This window comes from Choristoneura fumiferana, chromosome Z (assembly GCF_025370935.1).
Source record: "Choristoneura fumiferana chromosome Z, NRCan_CFum_1, whole genome shotgun sequence".
Taxonomy (NCBI): domain Eukaryota; kingdom Metazoa; phylum Arthropoda; class Insecta; order Lepidoptera; family Tortricidae; genus Choristoneura; species Choristoneura fumiferana.
Genome location: NC_133472.1, coordinates 25999443 through 26018066, shown reverse-complemented (window position 1 = coordinate 26018066; position 18624 = coordinate 25999443). Strand labels below are relative to the sequence as shown.

General features: G+C 36.0%; 1 protein-coding gene across 3 annotated transcripts in view; it reads right to left on the bottom strand.

Moving 5' to 3' along the window:
• Positions 1-18624, bottom strand: part of Ets65A (DNA-binding protein D-ETS-3) — a 91231-nt gene that overhangs the window by 37350 nt on the left and 35257 nt on the right. For all 3 annotated transcript variants that reach the window (XM_074094476.1, XM_074094468.1, XM_074094484.1), the window contains exon 4: positions 3661-3714. In XM_074094476.1, coding sequence (XP_073950577.1) covers positions 3661-3714 — 54 coding nt within the window. The remainder of the gene's footprint in view (positions 1-3660; positions 3715-18624) is intronic.

The window sequence follows — 18624 nt, the reverse complement described above, 5'->3', positions numbered from 1 at the left end:
TTCGCCGCCGCCGGCTCGCTTCGTCTCTCTTTAGCTGGGAGCCATGAGAGCAGGGCGCTGTGCGTGTTTATACACATTCTTTATTTTATAAAATAGATAATGCACCTCTACTAACTGTTTATATAGTATCATGTATGTAACAAGATATGCACATTGCGAGTTAGAAATTACGTGAACACTAGAGTTTACCCGCGGCTTTGCAAGCGTAGGTAATTAATTAGATACAGCAGTTGAATTTAAATTCCGGGATTTAAAAAAAATCCCGTGGGTATTCCCGAAAATTACATCATAGTTTTCATTGACATTGCACTAAAAGTCACTATGCCGAATTTCGTGACTCTAAGCCCAACAGTTGTAATTTCGAGATTTTATCCCTATCCCGTGAGATTATCGGGAAAAAAGTAGCCTATATGTTATTCCAGATGTCCAGCTATCTACACACCAAATTTCATCCAAACCCGTCCAGCCGTTTTAGCGTGAAGGGATAACAAACATATATATACACACACACACACAACCTTTCGCATTTAAAGTATCATTAGGAAGTTTTTTTCTTAATGAAATTAGTAGGTACTTACAGAATTACAGTTGATTTTATAATTTTTCTGACTTCACTTAATATTAAACTAATGTTAACTTACTAGCAGAAAGATATTAATGGCTTTATCGTGGGCAACCAGTGTTAATTAATCATTAACTTTTGGAGACATTAGCGGGCCACCTCACAAATCTCGGCAAATGAGCACCGTTTAGTTAAATAACACTATAGGTCAGTTAATTTTAGTTCATATTGTACAAACTCCAGGGGGAGTTGGGGCAATGGGGTCACGATTTTGGGGTTCGATTTCGGCATCGGTCGCCTGAATTGTGTTATTTTAATTTTCATAAATTTAATGTTACTTTTAAACGAAAATATGATGCGAGGTACAAAAGTATTCCAGCAAAGTTTTCAACAACAAATGGAAATTCAATTCGTTAGGTTGAGGCAACACAGCTCGCTATGCCTTAGGTTTAAAATGGAATATCTATACTTGAACGAAATCTCAGTGGTGACTTTAAGAATTTCTTATTTTTCATTCTTTTTCTGTACAAAAATATTATTCAAAGTTACTGTTACTGTAGCTAATACAATTGTTATATAAATAAATAAATAAAATTGTATAATATTTAAATACCTACCATTTACATTAAACGCTTCTAATTTAGCTACGATATTGTAATCTTTTAATTTAACTACGTTGCTTGTACCTACAGATTCAAGAAGCCAAACATTTTAAATTGATAAAAATAAGCATTACCTATGGTAGAGCCATTTTACGATGGCTAATGTGACACCAGAGTTCATAAAGAGTGATGTAATAGCACATTCAATTGAAACCTCTAATTTTTTTCCCATGGATACTAAAGATGATTTTGCCAATGTCAAAGCAATGTCGGTTAGCCGTTATTCGGTAGTAAATAATGAAGTTTTTTTTACTAAAGGTTACTTACTATCCCAGAGAGCTTCGTGAAGTGACTAGGTAGCATTTAAACAAAAAAAAAAAACAATAACAGCCTTTATGCCGTTTAAAAAAGTAGCTATTTTAATAACTTTAAAAACGTGCTTTAAGAGAATGCTAAGTGCATTTTAATATCGAGTGTTCTGATGATCGGCCCCCTGTATTATTGGTCCCCTGGGCGAGGCAACTAAATCATTTACAACTTTTGTGCGGGGCATTAAGTCGTCACGGATTGACGCTACAACGTCTCTGTGGGACTATAACGACTAAACCATTATTTTATTGACGGTGAGCCAAAAATAGCATCCTGTATTTTAATGTACTTAGGATCAACCTTGTACAGAGTACCTACCGTATAAGTGTAACGTAGCGGCAAAGATGATATAAACACAACGACTATGTTGACATTTAAAAAAACTGCTGATAACCTAAGTCATGCCAACATTTTATTATAGACCACGGTCATAATAGACCACGCCCTGGTTGCTAGCGCATGGTCATATAACAATGATGGTACAAATAGTGTAATTAACATGAAAATTAGAAATAAACCTTGTAATTAGGAACCAGTCAGTTATAATTCTGCACATGTTCTTTAGAAGTACAGGTCGATAAAATTTTGGGCACATTAAACGTTGTATAATTTTAATTGACTAAGCTGAACTTGTTATGCAGCATAAGCTATAGGCCATTTAAAACTAATTGCACCTCTTTAAGTACGACTTTAAGTTAATCGAAGCTCTAGGTAGGTATAAGTCTCAACGTGCAAGATGATTTTTGTTGTCTATGCTGTGCTGACTGACAAACAGTACATATTGAACAAACCCATTTTATCGTTTCTGTGTTTGTTTGTAATAAATAAGCTCCAAAAAATCTGATAAGAAAAATCTTTCACTATAGAAACCTAGATTACCAGTTATCCCGAGAAAGTGGAAAGTTTTCACGGGACGCAGACATAGTTGCGAGCAACAGCTAGTGTAAAAACTTTGAGACGCTAAGGACGCTAAGAAACAAATTGTATATGAAAGTGACTGGAGATTCGTAATATTTAATTACAAATTGAGCAAATGAAACCAAGTAGAGAGCCAGGATCAGCAACAATGCGTGCCGACTGAACCATGCGATGCGATAATGGTGTCCCTTTGCTTCTCGCTGCGCTATATAACGATAATCATCAAAATATTGCATCACTTACCGAAATATTGTAAGTGTCAATCAAAGAATTAGGTGGGTATTGTCTGGCCGGGCGCGGCGCGTGCCGGCGCGCGCGCCGCCGGCGGCAGCTCGCGTGTTATAATTTTAGGGGGCCATTGTTTTGATTTTTACGCCGAATATAAAATTGTACATGACATGGTTACGCGTTTTGGGGGACTGGCTGTTTACGTTCGACCGTAAAAGGCAGAAAGTGTGGTTAAATGGCATGTAAAAAAGGAGATGTCAAGATCAACTCTATACAACTCAGTTTTAAGTATTGGCTAGCGTGCGTGTCATAGCAACAATTCGCGATATTACTTAGTGTCCTTTTGCTTTTAGTTTAAGGGTTCCGTACCCAAACCCCATTACTGAGACTCCGCTGTCTGTCTATCTGTCTAAAATGCTATAATATAAAAGTATAGATCTAAATATTCACATAAAAATATCCAACTAATATCGCGCGTGTGTTTGTTACTCCTTCACGTTAAAACGGCTGAACAGATTTGGATGTAAACAGATGTGCCTGTGCAATAACACAAAGGCTATAAATTAGACGCAAAAATAATTGCATAGTAAACTAATCTTCATACGATATTATAATAACTAAATGACGACCGAAACATAAATTTTCTGAACTTCCATTCAATTGCCGGATCTAACGATTAACGGGTGCAAAATAGCGGTTAAAGGCCAATGAATAATATCTCTATAGTATAAGTATAATATAAATCTATATGAAAATTTAGCCAATCAGTAGCTTTTCCAGCTGTTGCAGTACATTGATGTTAACTAAAGCCCGGTTTAGTCCTGCAAGAAAAATCGAACAAGCTGCATTACATTGCGAGGCCGTACAGTCGACGAGTTTGTAGTGGTCAATCAAGCGCCGCAATGTACCTAGTACAACATGTATTTTTTTTCTCTTAGATCTAAACTGGGCTATGGTCCACTAGTTACGGGCTGTTCTCACCTTGTGATCCTTGTGACGATGCATGTGTAGACCAAGTGCTTTTGTATGAGGCATCTGAAAAACATATTATTTATTACTTTTCAAACATTCATTAATTGATTTTGTGTCTTTGATTGCATCGACTTATCGTGTTATTCTTTTTTTGTAGGTTAAAAATCAAATGTGTTGGTTGGTAATAACTAATGAGTGAGCACCATCTCATGAACAACCGTAACACAAGAGGATTGCGAATGCGTCGCAAGAACAGGAACTTAGATAGAATACCACATGCTTCTATGCATAGCATAACAAGTAGGTACATTTACTGGGTAGTAGGATTAGTGGGTAAGATGGTGGTAGCGGGACCTTGAATAAGCTATACATGTATCTGTCGGCGGCCAATCGTCAAATCCGCCAGATCACGAAATTCCTAGGCATATCGTGAAATGGCGCCATTTCATGATATGCCTAAACGTTGGCCAGGCGTATCACGATGTGCCTGAGAAACAATACGGCAGATCGATTAGAGCAATGCATTCGTCGATATTCCTAGCTCTATACCTATCCTATCGCCCGCAACTCTATCTTTTTATTCGAGGTTCATTTGACTGGTACGAGAAGATTATAAATTATGGAGAAAGTGGAGCAAACGCTAGTTGCCATAAAAACCGACCTTATAGAGTCGTTATCAAAGCTAAGTAACGGAACCAATTTTTTCTGCCAAAGAGTTGCTTTTACATTATACCAGCTTTTGACCGCAACTTTATACGCGTAGAATCAAATCTTTGGTTAGGGACCCGAAATTTGTTTGTGTCTCTTTTTTTTCTCTGAGTAATTGCTTGCCTTTAGTATTGTATTTTCACTTGTCCTGTCTGTCAAGGTCAGGACAGGTTACCTTCGGTAAGTATTCGGACGTACAAAGACGTGGACGTGTAAGTACTCAGAGAAGCAAAAGTGCCAGAAACAAATCAATTTCGGGTCAGGTATGCTTTCAGCTACCCGCTATCTGCTCTGTTATTATCATTATTTTTATTAATAATTTCGTAAAAGATGACAACATTTGTACTTTTTTGGAAAAGTTACGAATTGAGAAATTATAACCTTTCCAAAAAAGTGTCGAAGTGTCAGACATTTTTTTTTATAATCGTTGATTTATGCAAGTCAATAAATTACTGAATTTCGATCCTTGGCTGACTGGGCTAAAAACATTGTAAATAAGCTCTAGAAAAACTTTCACGGAATAGATCGAATTACCAGTCACGCTGTAGAATTAATCGCTTCAGCTCACGATTATAAGTCAGCTAGGTATGTAGTTCTTTATACCTGCACCAGGTTCCCAAACACCTGCTGAAATTGCCAGGATAAGGGCTAATGGTGAAAATTTTAGCAACCCGGTAGGAATCGGGTTATAATGGGGAAACGCTACTGAATAAACTAAAAATCAGTAATAGGTACTTATCTCTGCAGGAATATAGTAAAGGTGTGTCTGAGGGTGTGACAGTCGTCTCTATGCAAATAATTAGGCACTTAATGTCAGGAGATAGAAAAACGAGTAGTTTCCTCTGTAAAAGAATATGACTGATAATCGATTGATACGGCTCTGAAGCACTTCAAACAACCTTGCATGGTATTATTTTGCACGAACCATTGGTGTCTGAATATCAATAATCAATATGGACTTGCCTTTATAATGAATTTCATAGTATGGTTTATATTAATTCAATTTATAGAAAGGGTAAACAAAGACGCCATTAACCCGACCACAGACATTTAATGACGTGAAAACCTAGAACCTAATGCAAAATAATTAGTCTGTCCAGTAAATCAATTAATTTATGAATTGAATAGATCAAAGTAGGTATTATTGTCTATTTTATTATTTGCAATACTTGAATTAATATAACGACCGGATGGCCAAGTGGTTAGCGAACCTGACTACGAAGCTTGAGGTCCCGGGTTCGATTTCCGGCCGGGCAGATATTTGTATGAATAATACGAAGTTTGTTCTCGGGTCTTGGATGTTTAATATGTATTTAAGTATGTATTTACCTATATAAGTATGTTTATCCGTTGCCTAGTATCCATAGTACAATCTTTGCTTAGTTTGGGACTAGGTAAATTGGTGTCAAGTGTCCCATAAAAAAAACCAAAGACTGTTTATTCAATTATAAAAGCAGTCACTATTTTTTAATTTTAAGGTAAATAAATAATAATCGCTTATTCAATCGAGTATTAAGCGATTTTTAAAATGTCAAATTTTCCATCATCTCTACGCTAGTATATGCTACTACAGATTATATACGAGTTTCATTCAAGAATAAAGATTTTGACGAAGATTTTTCAAATGAAAATGTAATTATATTGAAATCAAGTGCATTTTGGTGAAAAAAGTGATTAAATAGACGTCTAGTTAAAAGACACGAATCATAGATAAATGTGTTATTGGTTCGATCCAGTGGGTGGTGTACAAGAATTTTGATGAAATCGGTTTGTTTACACTTTCTTTATATTGGATTGGCATTAAGTATATCTACTTTATCTCACAGAACTTAACTAAGGAAGGAATTAAAAAAATATTGTTTATAATCCCTACTTGAATCTTCGTACGTTGTTTTATTTTCTGTTACTTATATTATTATGCTCACACGTTTTTGTGTTTTCTTACAAATTTATATAAAAAAAATAGGGAATACGATACATAAAAAATAAGTTTTCTTTTAAATAACTGGAAATTATTTAAAACTGGAAAATAAAACGAGTGACGTATAAATCATGAATATTTGCTAAAAAAATAGAGAAGACACGAGAAAATGAAAGTGTAAACTTTTGCATTTCTTTCTAGAAAATTAAAGTTTAGAATGGACTTTCTATTGTCGTCGTCTCATATGATGTCAATTTAAAACGTCTATTCCTACGTATTTTTTTAATGATTTTTACAATAAGATTTTGTTAAAATATTCATTAAATTTATGGTTTTTGCCGAGTTTTATTTTAGTCAACTATACTTGTATTGTCCTGCCACATATACATTTCAAGCTGATCAACCATCAGGTGGATTAGAGTAAGAGTTACTTGACAGGCGAAATATCGCTGAATGGTGTTAGTATCCAGTTTAGGTGTTAGACCGTTTGATGTTAGAGCGTTTTCCGATATCGGGGCAAGTAAAATGTATAAAATATGATCTGACATCGGATCGGATAATCTGAAAGACAGGTACATATTTCATACATTTTACTTGCCCCGATCGGTATCGGTATCAGTATCGGACGCCGATACCGATATCGGATCGGATAATCTGAAAACGCTCTTACGGTCTTGCTTGCGATTGGCTCATTTGGACCATCATAATTATCATCAAAACTAATCGTCTGCTGTATATGAAATTTAATTGACCAATGAGAATGCGTTTTTGACTTTTACAAGGTGTTTTTTTTCTTAAACGCACGATATGCGCAATGCTTAATTTTTTTAAAGTATGTATTAACTTTTTAAGCCTATTGCGTACGACACTGCATTAGCTGAACAGCCAGGTTGCACAGTGCGCGAGCATACACGTACATCCTCGTCATGTTTGACTTGCTGCCGCAGACAGGCTGCCGTTTTTATTTTTTAAATATCGTTGTCCTAATTCGTTAACTTTCAACACGAAAACCTGCTAAATACTCATTTTTATTAATTTCCTGTGGTTTGTGTAAGATATGCTGTTAATTATATCTTTAAAATATCAAGTTTACTCATAGCTACAAACGGGATTTTCAAAATTTTGATTAGTTAACAATTGACGAATGTGGTTTTGACTACTGGACTTAGTAGTACTGAATAGTTAAAAAATAATGATGTAACAATAGAAAAATAAAAATTGGCGAGAGCCAAGCGAGAGCAACGCAGTCTTTGGATTGTTTTGTTCTAGACACACGGTAGCGTGTCAAGCCAAGTTCAAGCTAACAGAACTGGCGAGCAGTACCGTGTGTAATTTTACCCGAACCATTTGGAGCCACTTTTGACCCCCTCATAACTCAAAAAATATTTCACATCAACATATAGCCTTCGCAATTTGTAAAGCAGTAAGTTCTTATTTGATTCTTCCGAAAATTTGGCTTGCTGGTAGAAACTAGCCATCGAACATAGAGATCTTCCATGACTGTTTTAGCAGGTACTTAATTATAATTCGTATATAAGAACTAGCCAAGTCAAACCTTAGGCTTCAATATAATATCCTAAGTTATGAGACGAAATGATATTTTAAGTTGTTATTAAATATTTTATGTTGTTATAAATAAATTTCAGGACTGACCATTGAACTTGGCAGCCATTTAGATCGTCGTTGAAGTCAACAACCAAGGCATATATCATAATATTGAACTTGGCTTTCATTTCACATTTATGTTTTGACGGGATGGGATAAATGTATTATTATTTCCTCGAAGGAGTCGTGAAAAGCACAATGTTTAGTCTCGGCCAAAAGTGCAGTAGCTGAACTCGTATTATCAAAGGCCGATCCGAAGTACTAACACGTTCATCTATTGCTTACTTTCCAGCCTCTACAAAATGTACTATTTCAGTCTTAATGTCCGCAACACTAAATAGCCTAAAGTTCCTATGATTGTTTTACATAACCCTTATGGTTGCGTTAAACATTAATTTTCCTAAGTAAACTAGCTGTTACCCGCGACTCCGTCTGAGTAGAAGTATGAAAAAAGTTTACATCCTATACTCAGACCTACCGAACATGCACAAAAAATCATAAAAATCGGTCAAGCTGTTTCGAAGGAGTTTGGTCACAAACATTTTTGACCCGAAAATTTTATATATTAGATTAATTTATAAATCAACTGTCAACTGTTCAAAATACTTATGTGTTTATATAATTTTGACTCTTCTATAAAGTTCTAAAATATAGTTGTAGTATCTTTAGTTGAAATTCCCTATTCAGATAGATATTTAGATTTCTCTCGACAATCGTCAAAAATCAAGTAGATGATTCGTTTGAGAATAATCGAAAACGTTTACTTCTCTCAAAAGTTCACTTAACAAAGCCAGAAATTTACAAATAAAATAAAACCTAATACATATAACAGACTATTACTTACATCTCGTACCTACTCCTAGCGTTAAAGATGTTTTTCGATTTGCGATGATCTGTCCTAGCTCTGGATATAAGGTGGCATTTAAGGAAACTTGGTAAGACTTTTAGAGGTGTCAATGACCAAGAGGGGTTGCGAACACTCTCAACCCTCTCCCGATGTGAAGCGGCGGCAATTGCTACTTGGAACGTTAGGCCTATAATCGACCGAGCGGTTCGCATAAAAAATATACAGAAATGTGCATTCACTACTCAGTTTTATTATTACGTACTTGTTTGGGATTAGATCGGATTATTTGTATAAAAATTATTGGACTCTATTTTAGATTTAAATGTCACCCAAGTGTCAAAAGAAAACCGTTTAAGCAGCTCGTGGAAACTAATAAAATTTTGCACTTTAGGTAAAGCTCAGTGGTTGCCACAGGATGAATGTCGACGGCGGGGTAGGCACAGACGGAGATATCGGGACGACCTGGATGTAATTTTCGACGACTACGGTCTCAGGCTGCTTTGGATCGGGAGGAATGGAGGACATGGGAGAAGGCCTTTGCCCGGCAGTTTGCATCAATCTAGGCTAGATATAATATATATATATATGTATATATAACTATAGTTGGCGCATAATGTCGCTGCGCGCGGGGCAATAAAAAGGGCGAGCACAGTGGAGCATATTGCAACGCGTAGTGAAGCACAACGCGCGTATCGATATGTTATTGATAAAGGCTTACAAGATTAAAATAGAACAATACTCGTAAGTCTTATTTTTTATATGTGCATTTATTTGAAGTAATTAATTCAATTTTATTGACAAATAATAATTACGATTGCTAATTATTAAATAAGATTAAGTCATCGTGATCTGAAACATCTTCACCGGAATCGTCATTGAAATTAATGATAAAGGGTTCTGGTAAATATGATTTTCTCAAATTTTGTTCTTGAAGAGTTTCTGCATGTCGAACGCAGTCACCCCAGTTTTTTTAAAAGTTACTTGGGTCTTCTTTAATTTCATCTGAAAATTTCAAATTATTCTTGATAATAATGTGCACTTGTTGATGAATTTCCACACCAATAGTTTTAATGTTGTTGTGAAAAAATCCTCCATGATATTGATTATTCAAACTTCAAAGAACGAATGAAAGGCAATAAATAATAACTCACTATTTATTTAAATACTACCCACATTATTGTAATTAAATCATTCCACATACCCAGTGTTTCGAAATTACCTTCATTAACAAATAAATAATAAAAGTGCCCTTTTTTTCTTGATCATCTTCTATTTGTTTTGAAGCGCATACGAGTACATTAGGTACTCACTAGTTTAGTTCTATCGATAGCGTGTGCTTGACACAAGCACAACACTAAGCAAAACACGTTTGATGACCCCGCGGGCAGCGACATTCTGCGCCAACTATATGAATTATATAGCAGACACTGTCCTGCCCGAAAAAACACTACATTAAAATTATGATTATATATACCAACAACAGCGCCATCGAGCGAGTCCAATTGCGTTTCCAAACCATCAACCAACGTTGTTTTGCCATATTATATAAAATATTTTTCTAGGCAAATATAAAATGGTGTGTGGGGATGTGGTCTATATTATAACTGACAGTTACGAAAGCCATGAACATTTTGTATGGGTAAATGTTTTTTTTTTATTTTATTTTTCGACAATTTTCCAATGTTTTGAATACTTATCATCCTGTGCCTGACGAGGACAAATCTAAAAATCATGAAAATTGGTCGAGCCGTTCTTGAGTTATAAATGGTGTAACTATTTAACACGACTTTGTTTTATATTATATAATATAAGATATATAGGTAACTCTAAAAAAAAATTAAAAATCCTTGAATTGAGAAATGATTTTCGGTAGTGTCAATATAAAAAAAAAGATTTTTTTTTCGTTGAATGGATCCAACGTCACTTTGGAGTCACAAGTAGATAGGAAAGGAATCGTATTTTTTAAATTATTTTGTCGATTATAGTAGGACATACAGGGATTACATTATGTTGAAACTTTTTTAGGGTTCTAATTTTGTCAATTTGGTATTATTTTTATTAGGGTTTTGGTCCCTACCAGGATAAAAGTACATATTACTAGCTGTTGCCCACGACTCCGTCCGCGTAGAAGTATGAAAAATAATTTACATCCTATTCCCAGACCTACCGAATATACACACAAAAATGTAATAAAAATCGGTCAAGCCGTTTCGAATGAGTTTGGTCACAAACATTTTTGACCCGATAATTTTATATATTAGATATAAATAAGTTTAAATCTATTAATATAGTTAACAATGTCAATGGTTACATTGTGACTATTATGAATGTAAAATTAATTAGGTGTTGCTATCAAGATCCTATTCCGATCTGCAATCAATTCTGAAAGTCAGATAAAAACTGGTTAGTGTCTAAAATTGTACTGTCTAATTGTACTTTATTGTGTCCGATATTGGTGCTGCTGACTGTACGTTGGTACGTAGATAATTTTGAGCACTAACAAATGCTCATCGATTTCTGTTGCTAGTAGTAGTAGTAGTAGCTGTAGTAGGTATAATTATACCTACTGGTACGATTCAATGACATTGTTGTTTGTTTGGATAATATTTAAAAAAATGAACATAATACAAATAAAGTAGGTATTGTATGTAGTATGGCATCTTTTGTGCTATTTAGGCAGAGCTGGCTCGAATAGGCATTTGATTTTTAATGACGTTGCTTCTGAGATATTTTATTCGGTGTGGTTAGTTTATTAGTATTTAAAATACCTAATAAAATAACATTTTAATCTCCAATGACCAATGACTGGTTAAAATGGTACTTAGAACTTGTGTCGTTATCTGATATTATCGTCCGTTTGTATAAATTATAATCCACAATCATGATGTAATTAGGTATAGGTAGTATTCATGCTAGTTAACGTACATTTGAAAAGGGACACAACGAGTCACTCGATACCTTCACCATACCATACTGTTAGGTCTGTAGTGTAACTATGATTCAAAATCATTCATACATAGATTTTATCGAAATCGGTTCGGTTTATTTTGATTTAAAATCTAGCTTAAATTAAGAAATCTGAGTAATTATCAACTAAACTTCGGGCTAAATAAATTCTATCTATTCAGTAAATCGTAACTCGGGATCACACTTACATGTACATACGAGTATATTAAGTACACATACAAATATTTAATAATGTCTCAGCAGAAATCCGGTCAAACTGGTTAATTAAAAGACACTAAGTAACTGGGAAGATAATTTAGCTTGCGGTAAATTTGATCTAGATACCACTTATCTATAACTTATAGCATCTATGTTTATGATTTGTTTCTACTTCCATAACTCTTGAATGATTACCGTCAAAATATTGTGGTTTCAAATAAAATTAAATAATATATATATAATGGTAAGAAATGACATATGAATAAGGCATTCAAACAAAACGACGGGCCGGTGGAGGACGCAGAGACCAAATCACCCGTTGGTCCAGGATATACTTAATACAAAACCTTCGTCACAACACATCACAAACACTTCACGTCACGTCACGGTAATATAATGATTGATATTCACCCGCAAACAGCATAGAGAAGTTGGTAAAAGGTCCCGACCGACTGAGGTAGTCGGCGGAGCTTTTGATATCGAGCATGGCGCGGGTCACGGCGACGGCTGCCTCATGACGAACTCGCGCGCGGCGGGCTGCCGCGGCGGGCGGGCCCAGCCTGGCCCCGCCCTGTCCCGCCCCCGCGCACCCCAACACCCACCCCGCCAATCACGCGCCACTCCGGCTAATCTTTATCTCACAAAAATAAACAGGGTGGGCGGGAGATAATGACGAGGAGTTCCTACGGCGTCGGTAATCAGCAGGCTTTGTGGCCCGCGACAGCCTGTTAGCCACCGGCTTATGACGCCGACGGTTTGACAAAAATTGAAATGCGCTATGAATGTCGATTTTTCGATTTCGTACTGTTTTAGAACGTCGCATATAAAGCGCTCGTTGGCCGGCGAGGAATTGGGTGCACTCGCCGCCCGGGGGCACTCGTTTGTCACGGACGCATATTGTTTTTATTTTTTTAATTCGGCCATTCGGCATTCTCGTTTCGACACAATGACAGCGGCGCCCGTCGCTTTTGTGCTCCCTTCCATTTTTTTATAAATTGTTTCAGAGCCCGGTTTTTCCTATCTTGATAATTGTCCATATAATTGGTTGAATTTAGGCATATTGTTGGCTGAATTCTTTTCATGGCGTTTGTAGGACCGACGGGCAATATGGTCGCTAATACAACAATTGTAATTAACTTGAATGAAAGGTCTGACTTTGTGACATCTGATTTTGTTACGATTTCTAGGGTAGGTACTACATAAATGAAGGCTGTCTCTGCAGTGCTACGTGCTGTAGCACCACGTCTGCTACGCCCGTCTGCTACGTCGTTACGGCTACGCCTGCCTGCTACCGGGCTACATTTGCTACGAGACAACGATTTTTATTACTTCTGGAGTTTGAATATTTAGGTGCCTCTTTATAAATCGTAAATGATTAAAGTTAAAGTTATCTTAAAGTTCTTTATAAATCATCCATCTTAATCTATAGAACATTGCATTGACAGAAGTGAGAAGTGATATTTTAAGTAAGTAAAGTTTGGTTTTTGAATAAAAGGACCAGTCAGGAATAAAAACTACATTACTTTATATACATATAAAATGTTTACAAATTATATCCACACACCATACATTTGTATTCTGGTAACGCCACACGAAAATTTAATCGAACATGGGGCAATACGAGTAAGATAATTTTGCTTTAGTTATGACCAATTGTGACGACCGGATGGTTAAGTGGTTAAAGTACTTGACTACGAAGCTTGAGGTCCCGGGTTCGATTCCCGGCCAGGGCAGATATTTGTATGAATAATACGAATGTTTGCTCTCGGGTCTTGGATGTTTAATATGTATTTAAGTATGTATTTATCTATAAAGTATGTTTATCCGTTGCCTAGTACCCATAGTCTAATCTTTGCTTAGTTTGGGACTAGTTCAATTGGTGTCAAGTGTCCTTATTTAATTAAGGTAAATATTCTAGTGTCTGACATGCTTAATGCCCAATAGATGACTCCCTGCTGTCACTTCTATTGCTATTGATATAAAATTAAAGATGAAGAAGAGACAACTACTAGATCAGTGACCAGCACTCGGACATCTAACTTATCCACTGAAAGTATGACTGGTAGAGATATTCCTCAAAGTGATATTATAAGTTCACCTTGTTCCTATATCTCAATGGCTATCAATAGTGTTTCATTTTTATTTTTGTACAGTAAAAAGTTAATATTACACAAATATATAGGTACTTAATTATTTGGCACCGTCCACACGGTCTCTACCGACTACATAAAGAGGTGTGTCATTTCCTATATTACAAGAGCGTCTTTATGTTTGTATTTCTACATACATGACGATGAGATTAGAAAAAACATCTGTTATTTCATTATCATTTCGTTCGACCTAAGTATGTGGAAAAATTTAGACATTCTTCTACTGCTGCCTCATTGAAATAAGTGAGTTTCAAGATAAAAAGCAAATAAATTTTATTTGTGCTAAACTAATTTCAAAAAAATAGAAATAATCTAAATTAACTAAGGATTGATTCAGATGTGGTAGCCACGGTGTACTCTCTCTCGGCGAGAGGCTCAGCCCCGCTCGCTGCATGACGTCCAAGCGGCGTGCGAACACCATGCGAGATAGCTTCCTGTTATTGATACACTGTGACACAGTGACTGTCTATTCTATTTTAGTAAGTGCCATACCCCGCGGTCATCTCATACAGGGTGATTCTGGAGACGTGTTTGGAAGCTACCCTACTCAACTCAGCAAACTTTGCCACCGGATATAAATCAACCATTAGTATTTTTTTGGTTTTCAATCAATTTACTTCACTTGAAGTAATTATCCTAGTGTTTGACATGATACTGCCCAATAAATGACACCTTGCTAACACCTCGGTTACCAATGACTATTATATTGGGAAATTATATCTGGCAACTATTAGGAGAGTAACCAGCATTCAGACGTCCACTTTACTTATTATATACGAACATTTTAAATTATTTCATATAAGGGGGAAAACGAGCATGCGAGTTACCTGACGGGAAGCAATCACCGCCGCCCATGATGGGCATTCCAGGTGCATTTTGGCCCTTTAGGATAATGATAGGTTCGTTTTCTAAGGATTCCTAAGTTGTGCCACTCCAGGTTCCGTATTTTTGTCGGGCATGAGAAAAAGTTCCGCTTAAAGTAGCAACGGAGATAAATAAAAACTTGTAAAAATGCAAGCACCAATGCACAATAACTTTCGACTCCCATCTTTTTATGCAATTAAGGCCAATGAATAAAAAAAGAGTCCAATTAGTTGAAGCGTTCGTGCGTTTCGAAGAGACCCTCGCGCGGGGTTGCGACCATTTAAATATCCGCACAAAGCTCGCGTCTCTTGTGAAGAAGCCTATAATAGTTTAATGAGGGCTAAAAGACAGGCGAAATATCGCTAGATGACGTTAGTATCGTGAGGTTTTTTTACGTTACAGTCTTGCTTGCAATGGGTCATTTAGTTATTAGCCATTAACTTATCTTTTAGCCTTCATAGCCTTGGCAGAGAATTATTAATCACCAGTCCTTACCAGTGGTTTTGTTGGTGCTACATTAGATATGAAATTTGAATAAAAATTTCCGAATTTTACAAAAAGTCCGACTTCACGGAACTTTCAAAAATTTGATCGTAGGTTCCGGATTTCATCACCTAAAGAAACTCCGAGCACAGCTCTTTCAACAGTCAAGGTCCACGTTTTAGAGTCATAATATGTCATCAGTGGAATGGCAACTCACACGGTTGAAATTCAACTACCTATTTAACCAATTCTAACTAACAACCAGTTTTGTGCAGTAGGTACAGTTAATAAATAGCATTTTATTAAGCGACACATGGTAGCCCTCGGGCTTTAATGAATCGTGTTGTAGCGATCTGTCTAGATCGATAGGATGGCGCAGTCTATTGCCCGTGTTAATTTCCTACCCAATCGTAAGTCAATCGTAACTGTGGCTGACTGTAAGTATGGGCGATTTCGTTTGCGAATAATAGCACTTTTCCAGGATAAAAATAGTGTTTGTGTTAATGGAGGTTATAATTACTATTTGTTTTGCTAAATTCAGCTTATCGTCAAAATCAGCACAGTCATTTAAGGGTGAAAGAGTAACAGACACACTACCTAATAAATAAAATTTCAAAGTCAAAGCAATAGCTATAAGTCAAAGTTGAGTTGAATAATAGGTAAGATATTTTAATATTTACAATCTATAAACCTATTTTCTATATATCTCATAAAAATCAGATAATATACCTACCCTAAGCAAAAGCTGGATGCGTACCATAATTTATTACGAACTATGAACTGGTAGAACTGGCAAGTTTTTCTAAAGATCTAAGATAGTTTACAGATCGGGTCGCACGGCCATTTTGAAAAAAAAAATCTGAATCGAAGTGTAAATTCCATTATAATTAACAAGCCTACTCATATAATTTCAAGTGAATCGGTCACGCACCTATAGACGAGAACAGCTGGACATCCGCCGGACATCCGCTGGAGTATGTCCAGCATTTTTATAAAAGTATTTTTGCCCGAGCTGGAACCGAGACGCTTAGCTCACGCTTATCGCTTGCTCGGTCAAAAACTCTTGCATCAAAATAAGAACCTTTTAATTTCAATTAATACCTACGAGTATACTTTCTGATTTTTTACACTTACATAGAGGTTACACAAATAAACCCGAGCATTACGAACATAGTGTGTAAGAGATCTAGATAAAACTAAAACCTTATCAAAGTAAACATACGAGTGCTCGTCGCTGTCCCAGTAGTTGGCATCTTTAATCTTGTGTCATTAGCTATAGAGATGACAGCAGGGTGTCGTCTATTGGGCATTAGCGTGTCGAGCACTCGGACGTTTACCTTATATCATTCTATAAACGGTGGCGCGAACCATTTGGCCTGTCACTTGAATCGCAATTCCCAAAAATTACAACGTGGTCTTCATTTATGTTGTCCCTATGCAGAACGTCAGTGTGAAATCAAAATTACATGTCATTAGATTTAGCAATTGACAAGATTTCATATTTCTAAAACTATAATTTGATTCGTTCTCTGTACTTTATTTGGAAAGAGAAAAACGCTGATATTTTTTAATTTCACTACAACTATTAATTAATTTATTACATTTTTTTAAGATGTGCTTATTCTACAAGGGCATAACTCCAAAACTACCACACAATAGATCCATTACTTTTGTCTAGTCTCTTAAAAAAAGATCACGTAAATCTGACGTAGACGTTGCATGGAGACGTTGATGAAATGATGACAGCTCCTTTTTCTAGTGAAAAATGCAAAGGAAACATATCTTTTATGTGGTAGTATTGGCAAATTCAGACATATTTTTTCATTTTCTTGTATTTTTTTAAATATGGAGAAATCAATTATAATAAATATTTTGCCATGTTCAGGAGGCAAAACTCTTTCGATTCCTGTAGTAATTTACAGGTGTTAATAAAATTAAATCTTGTCAATTGAGATTTAGACTTTTTTTTACGTAATCCCGAGGGAAATATTAGAATAAAAAGTGGCCTATTTACAAACACATTTACCAATTTTCGCATAATTGTGTTTCGGATTGCGTATCTTTCGTAGCTCTACACGTAGCACGACGTAGCCTCCCGTAGCTCCGTAGCAGGCGTAGCGGCGACGGTAAATTATCAGCTAAAGTTAGTTGAATTAACGACCTTTTTAACCGTCAATGACTTATTGCAAAAATGACTGATAATAAACATTTTATTTTATTTTTTAACGGCATAGTCTCCATTATTTAGATAAGACGGATGTAAGTGTATCAAACCTGTGTTGAGGGTTCTGTACTAAAGCGATATAAATTAAGTAAGATACAGAAAAAATAAGACTTATTATTTTTATGTAGCTCATTGTACTATTTTGTGGCATTCTATAAAAAATATTTGAATTATATAGTTGGGTGTAAGTAGTACATTATTTATTGCATCACGAGCATGTGTTGTGTAAAACAACACGAAGAACTGGCATCGAGCATAAATCACATTGTTTTAATTGTACAGATATTTTGAAGTGAGCCTTTTTTTTCATTGATTTAGGTATTATACCTAACTTTGCTTTCTTTGTTATTTATTATAACATTGAAACGAAACGATGTGTATTAAGTAAGAGCGGTCCCACTTGTACACAAAAACTGTCATTTGATTGCGATCATTGTAGGTAACAAGACGCGGTAACGTAAGAACGCAAGATGTAGGTAACGTAGGTAATAAGATTATTGTTACTAACACAATAAGAACTGATTGTTTAAAATAAATGATTATTATTATTATTGTCATTTGAATACGGCCTCTATGGTTTTGGTTGGATTCCCAAAGAGGAAGGTCCATTTTTGACAAGTCGACATTCAAAAATAGAAAAACAAAGGTTCCGTACTATCAGTTCTTTACACTGCGGTCTATATGTACCTGTTAGGTTTTTCCCCAACTACGATATGCGCTAAACAACAAAGGTGGCAAAGGTTCCTTCAGCACTTTGGAGCGAAACTCTGAATTACGTGAAGACTAAGAAATCGTTTATCTGTGAGCGTGTGCAATCTACGTGGGGCTTTGCGTGTGTGCGTGCAGCGCCATGATCGATGCGGGGCGACGCTGCCGCTCCGTCACTTCCGGCAACGCGACGTTGCCACTCTCATCGTTAGGCGGCGTTAAGCTGAATTTGTGGATTAAACCATTAAACCTTTTTTATGAATCCTACATTAATTTAAGCTATTTTTTGGAAACTTTT